Source organism: Emydura macquarii, unplaced genomic scaffold, assembly GCF_026122565.2.
Source record: "Emydura macquarii macquarii isolate MOO-44397 ecotype Brisbane River unplaced genomic scaffold, CSIRO-AGI_Emac_v2 contig_1043, whole genome shotgun sequence".
NCBI lineage: Eukaryota > Metazoa > Chordata > Testudines > Chelidae > Emydura > Emydura macquarii.
Window position 1 is genome coordinate 7,571,436 of NW_027131180.1, and position 16,726 is coordinate 7,588,161.

Below are 16,726 nucleotides of genomic sequence, written 5' to 3' on the forward strand. Positions count from 1 at the left end.
ACAAACAGTTTTGATTGTGATGAATTGGCATTTTTCACTGAAATAATTATTAGTTAATTTTTTCCCATCCAGCTCTACTCCTGACTCCCAACCTTTTGATCACTCTTCTACACTGGCCTTTAAAAATATTATATGTATAGCAAATACTTATTATCAGCGCCACCCGCTGATTTAATAGATGGGAAACTTCAGTGGATCTGCAAGCTGCCAGACAGCTTTTGGGAAGAGGAGGAATGTATACAGGGATAGGCCCCTCCTTCCTGCCATTGCCATTGGACAATCGGAGAGATTCAAGCCAATTGGCTCTTTCTTCCCAATTTAAATTTATTTAAAGCCTGGCCGGGGGTTTTTCAGGCTCCTTGTTCCATTTTTAGCTGAACACATGCTCCCTCCATATAGTTATATGGCATAAGAACTGTGTTTTCAGGTTTCTGTGTCTCTAACTAATTGTCTGTTCAATGGGTCAGGAAGTAACTTTTCCCACCTGAGCCAAATTGACTGGGGCATAATGGGTATTCCTCCCTTCTTACAACATCACGGAAACACAGTTAGATTAAAAAGGTATAGGATTTAGGAATTTTGAATATTAGGAATTGTACAAATGTCAGTTGGTCACAACATGCAGCCGGTGTCAAGTGCAGATGAATGGCCAAAGGGCCAGTAACTAGAAAACGGGAGACATGAGTTGCGACTGGTGAACCCCAGCTCAGCAGGCAAAAAGGAGCCCTGAAAACCATGCAGGCCGTGGTCTCTCTTTGGTATTGTCTGTCCCTTCTGTAGGAGGGAGAGAGAGAGGAGACAGCAGAGCAACAGAATCCTTGAGAAAGGCAATGAAGAATCTATCCTGAGTGATGGGCTCTACATAATAGATGCTCTGTAAACCCTGCACTGGATCCATCAAAATGTGTGTATGGGGAGATGGGCAAATAGTGCTCCTTTCTGATGTTAAATGTTAACAAAGTTGCAACTTGCCGCTTAAAATCCAGCCCTGTCTTCATTCATTCGAGTGTCCTGAACAATGAAAGGCCTCACAAAAGAGGTGTGTTTCAGAGAATTTGAATGTGGAGAGGTCATTGGAGTAAACAGAGAAGGTACTGGTTCTAAATGGAGGGAATAAGATGGGAAAAAAAGCATAAAGATGAGTGGGACAAAAAAGGTAGCAAATGAGATGATTGGAAGAAGTACAGGTAGCAGCAAGGGGCATAAGAAGAATTAAGAGCAGAGAAGTGGGCAATGACAGAGTTGTACTGAGTCTTTTAAGTGAAGACACTGATCAGACACTGGTGAGAAGTACCAGTGAAGAAATTCAGTGTTATATGTTTGAAATAGAGTAGTAGGACTGAGAGATTATTTTATGGTGACATTTTGAATATACTGGGGAGCGAGGAGGGAAACAACAGAAGAGAAGTTTTCTGTTTGTGTGCATGCAGTATATATATATCATGAACTTGGGTAGAGTATACAATTCCATTAAAACTAAAATCAAATCTCATCCCAGAGTCCTAATAGAAAATATCAAAGAACAAAGCAAACTTAGCCAACGAAAGCACCTGAGAATGTGCACTGCAGTCAGTTAAACTAAACACATACTTAAAGTTAAACTTATACTCAATATTTTTGCTGGAGCAGGACATTGGTACGAGGTTGCAAAAAGACTACCATTTTACTTCAGTGCTCCCCAAAACTCCCTGAAGACCTACTGGATGAAAAGGGATAATCGTTTATATTCCTAAAATAGGTTTTAAAAAAGAGGGGGCTGCCAACACTGAATATTTTATGCCAGTGGTTCCCAATCCGTGGCCAGAAGTGGCCTGCAGGGTCTTTCAGAGTGATCTCCCTTCCCACTGGCTACGGAAGGAAGCCGCTGCTTAAGTACCCACGCGGAGCGTGTTGCCGGTGCAGGCTCCTTGCCGTAGCCAAGGGGATGGGAGATCAATGCTCCCCTCCCCTTGGCTGTAGCAGGGAGCACGGAAAAGCGTTCCGCCTGGGTCCCTAGGTTCTGGGTCCCTGCTGGAGCCAGAGGGAGGGGAACACTGATCCTCCATCCCCCTGGCTGCAGAAGGGAACCACTGCCTAGGGACCCAGGTGGAGCACACCATTTCCTTGCTGCAGCCAGGGGGACAGGAGATTCTCCTTATTGAAATCCTTCCCTTGGGCTGCAGTGTGGGGGTAGGGGGTTGCTGACGGAGATTGGTGGCCTTTCAGGGTTGTAAAAATCATATTTGTGGCCCTTAAGCCAAAAAGGTTGGGAACCACTGTATTACACAGTGCAACGGATACCATTACAAAACACCCTTAGGTCAGAGATCTACCTTCTGAGAGTAAAACAAGTTTGTACCAACCATAGAAAGTCAGCATATCACATACACAAACCAGCTGCTGCTTTATTTTCTACTGTAATCTCAAGAATGTGGGCAATCAAACCATAACCAGTTTAAGACAGACTATTTCACCTATGCTCAAATATGTCAGACAATCTTTCTAAATGTGGAGATTCCTCTATATGAAGAGAAGAGCATTATATACCATCTTCTTAAGTAACCTCAAGGCTCAGATCACATATTACTGGGGAGATTCCCCCTTAGCTATCCAGCTAATCAAATTTACCTTACTCGATTCTCTAGCTGAGGACTCAACCATGTGTTTCTTGATCTATCCCCCTTTTGTACTTTTTTTAAAGATAATCATTACATGTTTTTGTTCAAAACATAAAACCCAAAGCTGTGCTCCAACCAGACTGCCTGTGCATAAGAACTCCAACATGTTTTGTGTGGTAAAATATGAAAGAGCTGCCGGGGGAGCGGGAGGTCTGTTTCTGCTTTAGGTCACTACACTAATTCACTCCCCTATTCTTACACCTTGTCCAACTTCTACTGATATTGCCCAGATAGCTTGCCCACATAAAACTCACTCATAACCAGAGAGACAAAGTGGGTGAGATAATATGTTATTGGACTAACTCCTGTTGGGGAAAGACAAGCTTTGGAGCTTACAGAAAACTCTTCTTTAAATATGGGAAATGTAGTCAGAGTATCACAGTAAGGCCTAGTTTACACTGCGAAGGTAGGTTGATGGAATGCGGCTTCCGTCGACCACATAATGTATGCATTCACTGGCTGGTCAGTTCCATCAACTTAAATCACAGGAAAATTCAATGTAATAAAACCACCTCGGCAAGTGGTGCAGCACTGAAATCAAATTGTGCGGGTCAAATGAATGGCAGCGTAGGCAGACTGCAGTGTCATTTGATGAAATTGGCCTCCGTGAGTTATCCCACAATACTCTGCTCTGACCGCTCTGCACATTCACACTCTCCTGCACTGCAGCCATGTAGACAAGAAACAGCCTCTCCCCTCAAGCCCCGGGAAATTTTGAATTCCCATTTCCTGTTTTGTCAGCATGGAAAGAGCTTGCCAGCAGAACTGATCATGGTGACTGCACGCCCCAAATGCGCTCCAGCCTGGAGTTGACCTGAGGTCTTGGATCTCCTCAGTCTGTGGGGCGAACAGTGCGTTCTGGCTCAGCTCCGAGCCAGCAAAAGGAATTTAGATATTTATGAAAAGATATCACGCCGCATGTTGGAAAAGAGATACAGGAGGAATGCTCAGCAGTGCCGTGTTAAAATCAAAGAGTTGAGGCAGGTGTATGAGAAAACTCGGAAGATGAACAGTCATTTTGGCTCATCACCAAAGACATGCTGTTTTTTGAGGAGCTGCATGCGATTCTTGGCGGTGATCCCACCACTGTACCACCATGCAGCATAGATACCTCAGGGGAATCCAGGATGAACAAGGAGGACTCCATGGAGGAGGAAAACTGGATTCCCCAGTTGCCTGGCCCCTTTCTCCCTGAAAGCCAGGAGCTGTTTGTAATCCCAAAACCCCAGCCGCATGCAGGACACCATGAGCGACCGAGATGCCAGGAAAGGAACATCTGGTGAGTATGCACTGCAAATCTCATTTCTATGGTTATCTCCCCAGTCCAGCTTCTTGTCATAGTGAGGGGAAAAAATGAGTGTGGTGGTGAGAATGGGCTTCCTTGTTGTTAGTTCACCTAAGCAAGGGGTTCTCCCTGGAAAATAATGCTTATGTGCACAGGGATGCTCTGAAAATCCTCCACAGATATCTCCAGGAACTTTCATTTAGGTACTCTGATCCTTTGCAGAAGGCTTCTGGGGAGAGCAGTCTTATTTCTTCCACCGCGATAGGACACTTTCCCCTGCCACTCTCTTATTAATTGTGCAGGCATCATCGCAGAACACAGCATAGTGGCATAAGGGCCAGACCTGTACCCAGAAGCTTTAAGTAAATCCTCCCTTTCCTCCTCGGTAACCCTCAGGAGACTGATATCACTCATGGTCACTTAGGGAAGATGGTGCAAATTTGCAGTACCCGCTCCATACAACTGAGTTTTTTTTTCCTCTGCCATGGAAGGTTCTTGGTGTATGTAAATTGCAAGTTACAAGACAGCACATGACTGCGATGGGTCTTAGGGAACCCACATATGGTTTTGCCCGGGGGAATTTCACCACCAACCTCCCCACACCCTCTGTACCGCCTTTTCAAAAAGCAATTCAGGGGATTTCCCTGAAACGGATGCACCAGCCCCTTATTTACCATCGCTGGAACAGCACTATGACACCTGCAATAGGTAGAGATTGGTATGCGGGTCTGCCGGTCCCTTGGGAATATAAAGGGGAGTTATTTTTACATTGTAACATTGCTTCTCGTCCATGGGGTCAGCTAACAATGGATACCTTGTGCTTTGCATGCCTTTCAGTGGACAGTGCGGCCTTCATCTCAGCATCTACTACTCCCGCTGACCGCCTATTGCAGATTAGAAGGCAGAAAAAAAAACCTCGGGATGACATGTTCACTGAGATAATGAATGCCTCTGTGGCTGCTGACACAGAGCTAAGAGCCTGGAAGATATCATTATCGGAGAAAATGAACATGGACATGGAGAATAGGAAGGTGGCCCAAGAACGTGAGCATGCAATGCAGGATGAGATGCTGGGCATAATGGGGGATCAGTCAGACATGTTGAGGCATTTGATTGAGCTTCAAGAAGACCAGTAGCAGGATAGATTCCTTCTGCAGCCCCTGTAAAACTCAACTCATGCACTAATTCCTAGCCCCCAAACCTACACGATCTAGAAGAAGGTTGAGCAGGGTGCAGTACGTGCTCCACTCCACGCCAGGTGAGGGGAGAGGAAAGAGGCGCCGGCCTCTTTAAGAAATGGGACTGTGTTGTTTGCTGTTTGCACATTGAAACTTTGCTCTGTGTCCCCTCACAGCCCCATAACAACGCATGCAAAATGTTGAAGTAACTTCCTTTCCCTACACTGCCAACAAAAATGTACTGCTTTAAAAATCATTACTCTTTCTTTATTGAGATCGCAGGTATTAGCACTGGGGGTGGGAGAGTAGCACAGTGCTGTAGTGCTTGTAGTGCTGGGGAATGGGTGGGAGATGGGAAGGGAAGACAGAACACAGATTTTTCAGAAACATTAGGTCTCACTGCAAAACCGATTTTTCAAGGCTTCCCTGAGGCTCAATGCTCCGTGGTAGCCTCTCAGCATTGCACTGCTGTCTGGCTGCTCAAAATTGGCAGCCCGCCTATCTGCCTCCACGACCCAACCCAACAGAAACTTCTCCCCCTTTGTCTCTCAGACATTATGGAACACCTCGCATGCAGAGATAACTGCTGGGATTTTTTTTCACTAAGATCTAGCCTAGTGAGTAAACTGCGCCAGCGAGCCTTTAAACATCCAAATGCACATTCCACGACCATTCTGCACTTGCTGAGCCTATTACTGAACTCTTCTTCTCACTGTCCAGGTGCCCAGTGTATGGCTTCATCAGCCATGGGAGCAATGGGTACACAGGGTCGCCAAGGATCACTACTGGCATTTCAACATCACAATATTTATTTTTTGGTCAGGGAAGAAAGTCCCTGCTTGAATCTTTTGGAACAAACCTGAGTACCTAAAGACCACCCCACACTGATGTCAGTGAAGCAACCCTTGTGATCCAAAAGGGCCTGTAACACCATTGAGAAGTATCCCTTTTGATTAATGTACTCAGTGGCTAGGTGGTCAGGTGCTAGGATAGGGATAAGCATCCATCTATCCCCCCCGCCCCACAGTTTGGGAATGCCACTGCGGAAAACCCATCCACTATGTCCTGCCCATTTCCCAAAACCACTACCCTTCTTAGCAGAAATCTGTTAATGGCCCAGCAAACATGTATTACAGCAGCTCCCACAGTGGATTTACCGACTCCAAATTGATTTCCAACTGACTGGTAGCAGTCTGGCATTGCTAGTTTCCATAGAGCGATGGCCACCTGCTTCTCCACTGTCAGAGCTAATCTCAAGTGAGTGTTCAGGGCTGAGGACAGCTCTGCACAGAGTTCAAAGAAACTGGCCTTTCACATACAAAAGTTCTGCAGCCACTGCTCAACATCCCACACCAACATAATGATGTAATCCCACCAGTCACTGCTTGTTTCCTGGGACCAGAAGCGGCTCTCCACTGACTGCAGATGGTACGTGACAGCCAGCAGCAAACGGGAATTGTTTTGTTCTATGGCCTGTAGGAGGGTGTCTTGAGTAACATCGCAATTTTCAGCGCTGCGGCCCCCATCTCTTCCTTGACAATACTGCAGGATAAGACGTGAAGTGTTTGTGATGCTCATAATGATAGTGCAGAGCTGAGCGGGCTCCATGCCTCTCCAGCAATGGTGTGCGCGGCAGAGACTGAAGGGTTTAGAAAAATCATTAGTCTGTTTGTTTGAGACAAGAAGGAAGGGGGGAAGGAAGACATTGTATCATGGGAGGACGACAACCTTCCCAAAAGCCTCTGTGGCTAGCTACACTGTGGGATAGCTACCCACAGTGCACTGCTTTGATTGTCGACCCAAGCGCTGCTAGTGGGGAAGCAATCCCCCGACGCAATGAGCGTGGTGTGATCACGCTCCTGCGACTTCTAAAATTCGATGGATGAAAGTCAATTTAAAATAAATCGACTTTACTCCACAGTGTAGACATACCCAAAGTTTCCCAGACCTGAAGAAAAGCTCCGTATAAGCTTGTCTCTCTCATCAAGAGAAGTTGGTCCAGAAAAGATATCACCTCACCTACCTTGTCTCTCTAATATCCCGGGACCCACATGGCTACATTATCACTGCATACCTCATAACCAGAGAGTCAGCCATACATTATTGAGCAAATATGAGTGGATGAAGGCTAGCAGTTTGTTATCCAAGTAAGTTCCCATACAAATTAATGCTTAATTGCTAGAAGAATGACCTTTATCATTTGAGAAAAATTCCCAGTATTTAGAATAGAACTCCGACGTCAATCTCACACATGATAAGTGCTGCAGCAGTAAGTAAACAAACACTTGAGCTGTTTCAAAACACAGTCCTGAATTTAAAAGTTAGTGAAACACCAATCCCAGTCAGATGACTGGTTTGCAATGCTGCACTATTTCCTTTTAAGTTAACTATAGGCAGCAACTATAACAGTAATAATTTTATGTAATACAAAATCATGCTAATCACAGATAGCAATTTTGCTGTATATATATTATGAAAAAAGTAAGTAGGAAGAGTGTGTATTTATCAAAGAGTTTTTTTCTGAAAGCACACAGAAGGACTTCATTTACCTTAATGAAAATGCCCTCGATTTCAGCATGGCAAGGAATAGGCACTTTCCTGCACTGTGCCCTTCCTTATATTACAGGGAAAAAAATAATTTCAACAACTTCCATAGTGACAACAACCACATTAATTCCATTCAAGAGAAAGGCATTTCCTAATCCACTTGTGCTTACAGCACTCATGAATTATGTGTTTTTTTCTAGAGAATTAAACGTGCTATGAAGTGGCTGATAAACAATGATAGGCAAATAGTCTAGTAAAAAATATCAGTCTATATACAGAGAGATTGACAGACCGCTAGAGAAACAAAAAGATATTTTATGAAGATATTTTTGCTCCTGCTACCCATCAGCCTTCACTGAAAGTAAAAAATTACTGCTCCATGGGTGGACAGATATATATGAATCTATTGGGAGTAAGAGACAATAAAACAGCTGCTGCTGCGCCTTTGCATACTAATGTTTCTTTTTAATATGTAAGAATCACTGCTCTTGCTGCACAACCAAGATCAAACAGCGAACAGAATGGTGTTTGCGTCTTGAAAAGGAAGCAAACAGAGACACTGCTACACTTTTTGTCCTTCATATATTGTGAAGACTTTTTATTTAAAAAAAAAAAAAAAAAAAACATAACAAAAACCTTCAAGGAAGAAGGGAAAATTAAGACTTATGCCAGTGCAAGAATCACTTTAAAGGACAACTCCCAAGGTTTTTAAAAAAAAATGTATTTCAACTTACAGTACAGTTATTTTTTATTTTATTTTCTCTTATGGTTGTTCTCAAGCTGAGCATAGCATTAATTTTAAATGTTTCTTTTTCATCTTTTATTGTATATGCTCTGCTTGCTTCCTCCAAGGATGGCTCCGCCACAATAATTTTAAAAAGCAATGCAGGCTGCAAACATGGTGTTTCAGGCCAAATATAGCTATATTTCTAACAATTTCAATTACATTTGAGAATGAAGGACTAGATCTCTGTTCACAAGGAACTCTATTTCGACAGATGACCCATTTTTATGTGACAAACAAAAGTTACCACACCAAACTAATTAAATCATTGCTAATACTGTACATGTCACAGGGGTGACAAAGCAGAACTTAGAATGCTTTTTAATTCCAGTAGGAACCAAAAAAATCAGATACTTCAGAGTGGAAAGAGATGGACTGTAGTGGATACAAATGGTCTAATTCAGTACAGTATGATCCCCCATTCATAACTACTCTCGAGGATCATACCAACTAAAGTCAGTCAGACAGGGCTGAAACTTTTGAGTATTTTTTAAATAAAAAAAACTGGATAACCATAATTCACCTTTTAGGCAAAAACTGGTCCAGACTTGAGTTCTAAGGAATACAATAATTTGATTTCTAAGGAATACACTTTTTAAGTACAGTGTAATGGAGTTTATTAATAGTACATTAGCATTGCAATGAAAAAAAATAAGTTTAGTGGAATAAATATTACAAAGCACATTTGAGAAAAAAGATAATGCTATCTCTAACAATGTTATTTATGGAACACAATCACTGTGATTTTTAATTAATTCACAATTAAATTAATTCTCAAATTAATTAAGGTTGTCTCCAGACTCTACAGTTTCCAGATTTGGATGTTGGTGAATTTATAACCAATGTGATATTTTACAGTACAGATCTGCTTTATATGCATCACAATAATTTGACAAATCTGCGCACACACATCCCTGTTAAGGTAGCATAAGTTCCTCAGCCATAGTATTCAATCTCTAATGATGAATCTTTTCTTATCAAGGCTCTCTAAAAACAAAAAACAACAACAAAACATGCCATCCTGTCTTTCTTAACATTAAAGGTAGAGAAAGCTAATTTCTTTTTTCCAGGGGAAAACAATTGTCTGAATATTGTATGATCATTAACTATGACAGATTCAGTTATTATCTTTTTATTCCAACAGAGACTATTAACAAAAGTCAGCCAAATGCCTGATTAATATTTTTAAAGTATTTGAAAGTAATGGAGGAAAACTAATACAGTTAAACAATAAGGAATAAACTTGACACAATATAGAGAGATGTGCTATAAATATCAGAAATGAATAAACTCCCATATTTGTCAATAACTTATTTTAAGATTCTACATCAGCACTATAATTAATATTTAGATTTTATATTGCAGAAAAATTGGTTTCATCAAAGTTTAATTTCTGTTGGTCTTAAGTTGTGCTTCAAAACACACAGTATCTCATTCCTTGTCTAAATGACACAGTCACTGAAAGATCAGTATGTTAAATAGAATCAGAATGTGTCTCACCCAATTTTTAAAGGAATTCCTCAAAGCAACAATTGAACATCAGAACCACAATCAATATTATTTTCAATTTAAAATAAGTTGAACAGCGTGCACAAACACAGAGAAATCACTATCTTCCATCCATGAAGGTCTACATGGCTGAAGCACTTGACTTACCTGCCACTGTTTCATGAGCTCCTGAACCCCTTTCGTGTCCTCTAGTATCCTTTCCTTGTGCGTAGCATCCTGCAGGACATTGGCAGTTGTCTCTGCCTCTGTAAGCCAGGCAAGGAACTTTTCCAGATCCAGGTAGAACTGTTGCAGCAGCCTGAGAGCTGCTTCCAGTTCCGCTTCTCGCTCACTAACCCTGTGCAAAGACAAATAATCAAATGCAGCGCTCAGAGAAACCAGCACAGGTGTAGATTTTTTTTTAGAAAACAAACCCACAAACACACAGCAGGTTTTTACTATACCAATCAAGAGAATTTGTAGAGAAGCTACTACAATGAAAGCAAATGTACATAAGAATGCACTATATAGTGTATGCCCCCATCCAGCTAATGTTCTTCTGTGTCTTTTTAGGATGGTGGGAGGAGATACACAATAGCATTTTTAACTGCAAGATGGAAATGACATTACTTTGGTAAAATACACTGAATGTAGGGTACCTGAAATTTTGGAACTCAAACAATTCAAGGTTAAGTCCTTTCAAATATAATCAAAGCTTTTTTACTTATTGGTCATAAGGCTGTTACTTTCTGGAAGGTTGTTTAATTTTTGGAAATCACAAAGTAGTTTTTGGTCACAGAGGGGCAAGGATAATTTACTGTAATCATTAATTCCTCTAAATTGCAAGCTTTGAGGGCCGTATTCATCACCTTGTGTCCTAACAACACAGAACATTTTCAAAGAGGCATGGAGCTGCTCTACCATATAGAAAGGAAAGGTCTTATGCAAATTATAAAATGAAACAACAATAAAAAGATCTACATCGGCTTTTTAATAAAAGATCACTTTTGAAATCCCAAGAATATTTCCCTGCACTTGGCAAAAACCTAAATGATAACAGTTTCATAAAGAAGAATATTCAAGGCCCCAGCATTCCTGTTATGAAAATTCCTTAAGCAAATTGGTCTGCTTCATCAGAACTAGTATACAATTTATGTGTCCTATTTGCATGGGCATGTTTTGAGTATTAAATTTAGGCTCAAAATGCATTAAAAATTCAAACATCTGCATATGATACATCACTTATTAATATGTGACTGTCAATTATCATGCAACACTATGAATTTATTTGGGCAGTAACTTTATCCTGGGAAGTGCATAGTTGGCAATAAACAACTCCCGCAGATCTGGTGGCAGCACTGTTCACGAACGAGCTGTTTATTCGTCATGGATTATGTTTTTGCTGAGCACACATTTTTCTGTAATGTTGTTACTATTATCATACAGAATAGAAGCTGCCTCGCTCATCTTCACTGCATTAGCTTGGAATATATGGAATAGGTTTAGAAAGTGTCAACCATACATTGAAAAAAGGGTTGAGTCTGAACATCTATTATCTCATAAATATAGTTTAAGGTCTGCTAACTGAACACTAATCCCATATTCTGATAGGTAAAGTAAGTTAAGACTAGGCCTCTTATATCTCAAAATCCTACTCCTGGGGAGACTCCCAGGCAATTGTCTCCTACTGTGAACAGATCTGTGAGAGACACCAAGGCAGCAGAATTCAATATGAATCTTCCTCTATCTGCAGTAAACATATCTCCATGTGTATCTGATTGTGGGACGTATTTCCAGAGCTGCACTGTTCGTTCAATCATATGTTCAGTCTTCAACCAATAGCTAGCTTCATATTTGTGCATGTTGTTTCAGCATAGCCTATATTAAAACTCAAACTACCTTTTCTGGCTAACAAACAGTTATGTGACCTGAATTTACACAACTTTCTACTCTAACTGGCATTAACATAATCTAATGAGCATTTATGTTTGGGCTGGAAATCCAAGAATGATCTGGTTTTCTAGGTAGTTGGAAAGAAAATTGCACAACGAATTATCCCAGAAATATTTTACAAAATTGTAATTTATCCATACACACTGAGATTATGCAGTTCCTGTGTGCTAGTTCTTTACTTCCATTCTATTAGGAATTAATTAGGAGAGTTAAAAAGGAATAGAAAATCCCCTAGGACCTAGGACACAGTTATTGTATTCATACTCCGTATTCCTTTAGCATTTTTCCACAATAGCTCAGAAAAGCTCCAAAGTTATTTTGCAGAATTAAGAGATTTTTCTTATGTCATGTCCTCATACTGCCTCCTGCCACATCTGTGCACATGCAATAGCCTGATCATTGCACTCTGCCAGGTGACTGGAAGAGCATTCACGCTCAAGTAGTTGACATTGCAGGAGATGCTTCATATTTTGAGGCTCTCTGACATAATCACAGGTATTGGAGCCAAAGGTATAGTCCCACATGATCTTGGTACCTGTGGAGCTGTCTATTAAGACAACACCATATAGTCCAGGTCTGCACTGGCTGGTAAGTGCTCAACTGGTGGGAGCTGGGATGCACAGGCTAGAATCATATCATAGAATCATAGAAGATTAGGGTTGGAAGGGACCTCAGGAGGCCATCTAGTCCAACCCCTCGCTCAAAGCAGGACCAACCCCAAATAATCATCCCAGCCAGGGCTTTGTCAAGCCAGGCCTTAAAAACCTCTCAGGATGGAGATTCCACCACCTCTCTAGGTAACACATTCCAGTGCTTCACTACCCCCCTAGCGAAAAAGATTTTCCTATTATCCAATCTAGACCGCCGCAACTGCAACTTGTGAGTTGTTCTCTACTAGTTTGCCATAACTGAACCATTTTTTGTTTGGGTGAGGAGGTAGAATAGTGGCAAGAAAAGTTTGTTGTGACATCAGTCGACTCAGCATTGGTGTTATATAATATAGTGGATGTCTTGGATCTGTGCACTGCCTTGTGCACTCAAGATGGAAAAAGACCTTGGGGGTTATCCAGTTCTTCAGAGCAGGATTCTTCTGTAAGTTATGCTCTTTTAGTATCTTTTTAAATTTAGTTTTAAATATCAGATGTAACACAGCTTGCATCACTTGTGGACCACATTTAGGACCCAATCCTACAAAGACTTAAGCCCATGAAGGATCAGAATCTTGCTTTATAATATGGATCGATTCACTAACAACCTGAACTTCCTCTGAAACATGACACAGCCTGGCTCTAAATAGAATCAATCTGAACCTCAGCAGATCTGATAAATATAGCTGCATGCTGCAAATAGCACAATAGCACACCAAGGTGTAAAGGAAAATGAGTTTTTATTTTCTGCATTGTATGATGCAAAGTAGAATAAAAAACTAAAACTGACTCACCAATGTCAAAAAGTAGGTAATTTTTAATCTAGAACATTATGAACGTGCTACATCCTGATGTTGGGAAGTCAATTACCTAAGCTTGGCACAGCTTAATAGAAAGGTGTAAATATTTTCAAAGTACTAATGATCAATTAATTGAATACTCATTATTTTCTAATTATTTTCATTATCCAAGAAAAAGGGGTTGATTTATTTTGTATTTTTCCCCATGTGCTATGAAAACTAGGTTTGTGTTTCAGAGATGAATCATCTTCAAACACTGAAACTAATTATTCAAAGTTTCTCAAAAGATACAGATTTTAGAGTTGGAATCACATCAACTAACACGTTGATAAGAATTCTACACTTTTTAAGTGAAAAAGAATTCCTGAGTTAATTAAGGAGCTTTATACATTATTATTATTATATACACTATTTATCCTAATACTCATCTTTTCATAATGTGAACTTTCATAAAATTAAAAAAAATTCAAACAGTTTGTCATTATGCAACAGGAAACCTGTTAATTGACATAATACTTTTAATTAAACTCCTGGAACTTTTGTTAATGATAAATATTTAAGTTTGAGAGATGGGACATAACTTTTAATTTCTTCTTGTCATTACTTATTCCATTTTGCTTTGGGGATAAACTCAACCCTCAATCATATCCATGTAACTTAACTGATGTGTAAAGGGTGTGACAGAATTTAGTCCACATTTTTCTTGACAACATCTGGTGAAAATAACAGAACTGATGGAGTGATAGGTTAAAAGAAATTAAACTGCTTTAATTCTATTCTCCTTTCATGAAGGAGAATAATAGTTAACATATTCAGCTGAGTAATAAGTGCAAACTTAGAAATATGTAAGAAAAAATTCTTAAAAGGAATTAAAAATATTAAGAGTTTGTGGGGGGTTTTCTCCCATCCCTATCTTGTAAGTTTTGTAATACTTTGGAAAAGGTTTAAATATACAGAATATATGTTCAGGACCTCAAGAATGTCTTCATAAGTTTTTTAAATTCTGCCTTAAATTTTTTAATGGCATGAACAATTCAAGCCAGTGAAACCTTCACTAGTGGTTCTGAAAATGATTTTAGTAATGCATCAGGAAGTACTTTCTGGATGGGATGAATTACTCAGTATTGGAATTTAGTACTAGTATTGGAATCCATCTGGCTATGCACGGTGGGGATAGAACAAAGAGAAAGATGAAGGGGAGAGACATACACATACAAAAATCAATCTGTCTGCCACTCAGTACTGGAAACAGAAAGAGATAGTTGATCCTAGAAAAAAATTAAAATGGAATCAGATATGCTAAAGTCTAAAAGGCGATAACTGTAATATTCTAAAATGCAGGGACAGATTCTCTAATTCATTCTGGTCCCTTCATATCACACCGGCAGTGCAAAGGGAAAGTTACAGGAGATCCCCAGACATGGATTGCCCTGGCAAATCTAGAGGGCTTGGTTAGAACACTGCTATCAACCAGCTCTTTGGGGAAAATAACTAGTCAGTCTCAAGGCTCTCCTAATCTATGACAGAATTGTCATAGAATTGTCCTCAGACTCAGGAAGGCACTTTGTACCACGTCCCACCTGCTCCCCTGAGTACTAAGCACAGCTGAGAATTTAGGCCACCGTATCCGTGACAAATCTGTGGGGTATACCTATATTGAATTGAGGTGTCTTTTGTACTATGTGCTAACGGGATTATATTGAGGCTGCACAAGTTCAAACTAGTGCAAGGTAAGGCTCTTATGCAGCCCTCCAGACAGTAGTCCTGAATGGGAAATGCAGTGTTATTGTAGCTAAGTCAGTGCCAGGATATTAGAGGGACAAGGAGGGTGAGGTAATATCTTTTATTGATCAACTTCTGGTGATGAGACAAGCTTTCAAGCTACACAGAGCTCTTCCTCAGGTCTGGGAAAGGTACTCAGAGTGTTACAGCTAAATACAAGATTGAACAGATAGTTTAGCGTATGTAGTTAGCACAACATATTCTAAGGGCATGTCTACACTACAAAACTACGTCAACCTAATCGCCCTACAGCCATCACAGTTATTCAATTGCTTTTGCATGTCCACACTGTGCTCCTTGTGTCAGAGGTGTATGTCCTCGCCAGGAGAGCTTGCACCGATGCAATTGTCAGTGTGGGGCATTGTGAGATGGCTTCTGAAAGGCAGCAACAGTCGATGTAAGCAATGTAGTGTCTATACTGACAGTGCATCAACCTAACTACATCAAACTAAACGTTACACCTCTCGTGGAGGTGGAGTTACTAAGTTGGTGTAGAGGGCGAGTTACATTGGCAGGAGTAACATTTTAGTGTAGATGCTTACACAGTTAGGTCGACCTAACTCTGTAGTGTAGACCAAGGCTAAGGACCATTCAAGGTGAAATGGCTTTTAACACCCCTGTAGCTGTAGCATAAAAAGGGGTGTTAATGGATTACAGATTGTTGTAATAAGCCATAAATCCATAGTCTTTATTAAGGCCATGATTTTTAGTGTCTAGCAAAGTTATGCATTTAAGCTCTGAGGCTCGTCTTTTGAAAGTGTTGTGCAGGTTTCCTTTGAGGATGAGGACTGACAAGTCAGATAGGGAGTGATTGGTTGGTTAAAAGAATTCACCCAGAGATGATTTAGTGTTTTTCGTCTATCATTTGCACGTGTATTGATTATTTGGTTTCACCAACATAGTTATTGGGGCATTTAGTGCACTGGATGAGGTACACCACATGTTGTGATAGGTAAGTGTAAGACCCAGGGGTCTGTTGTGGGGCGTGTTGATCATTGTAGCAGTGGAGATATCTGCTGCCAGTAATATGAAGGAATCACATTACCAGGAGAGGGCTCCTGGCTCAGCTTGAAAGGAGAGTCACTTCATGGATCCCCAAGATCCACTGAGTTAGGAGTGGATGAGGACTCCCAAACCCTAATCCTCAAAAACCCTTCTAGCCAGAGAGAATGTTGCAAGTTAATGTCACAAAACTTAGCTCTTGTCTTAGCTCTCTCCACTGTTTCCTGTTTCCCTCATGGTAACGGGTTGATATGACCCATAATTAAATAAAATATTATTTAAATACATTTTTTTCTCCATCTGAGCATCCTATGTTTACATTATTTTTCATATTGATAACATGAACTACACAAAAGAAACGAAGAAAATGAAGCTGATAATCTGAAATCCTTTGTTTAAATCATTAAAGTTGATATTCCAACTGTCAAAAATGAAATTATATTTAGATTCACTTGGGTTTTTTTAATCCATTAGTAAACGCTCCACAATTTGCAATAAGCGCTGCACTTTCTCAGAGAGCACGGGTGAAAAATTACTAATGGATTTTTTTTGAAGGTATCTAAATATTATATGACAATCATCATACACATAGTAAAAAATCAA

The 16,726-nt window shown here is 40.4% G+C and overlaps 1 protein-coding gene across 28 annotated transcripts in view; it reads right to left on the minus strand.

The window, feature by feature from the left end:
- DMD (dystrophin) overlaps nucleotides 1–16,726 on the minus strand; it is a 1,854,857-nt gene that overhangs the window by 353,938 nt on the left and 1,484,193 nt on the right. For all 28 annotated transcript variants that reach the window (XR_010919130.1, XR_010919131.1, XM_067545076.1 and 25 more), the window contains one exon: nucleotides 10,108–10,297. Coding sequence is in view for 26 of the 28 variants with exons in the window: in XM_067545076.1 (XP_067401177.1) it covers nucleotides 10,108–10,297 (190 nt within the window). In the remaining 2 variants the exon portion in view is untranslated. The remainder of the gene's footprint in view (nucleotides 1–10,107; nucleotides 10,298–16,726) is intronic.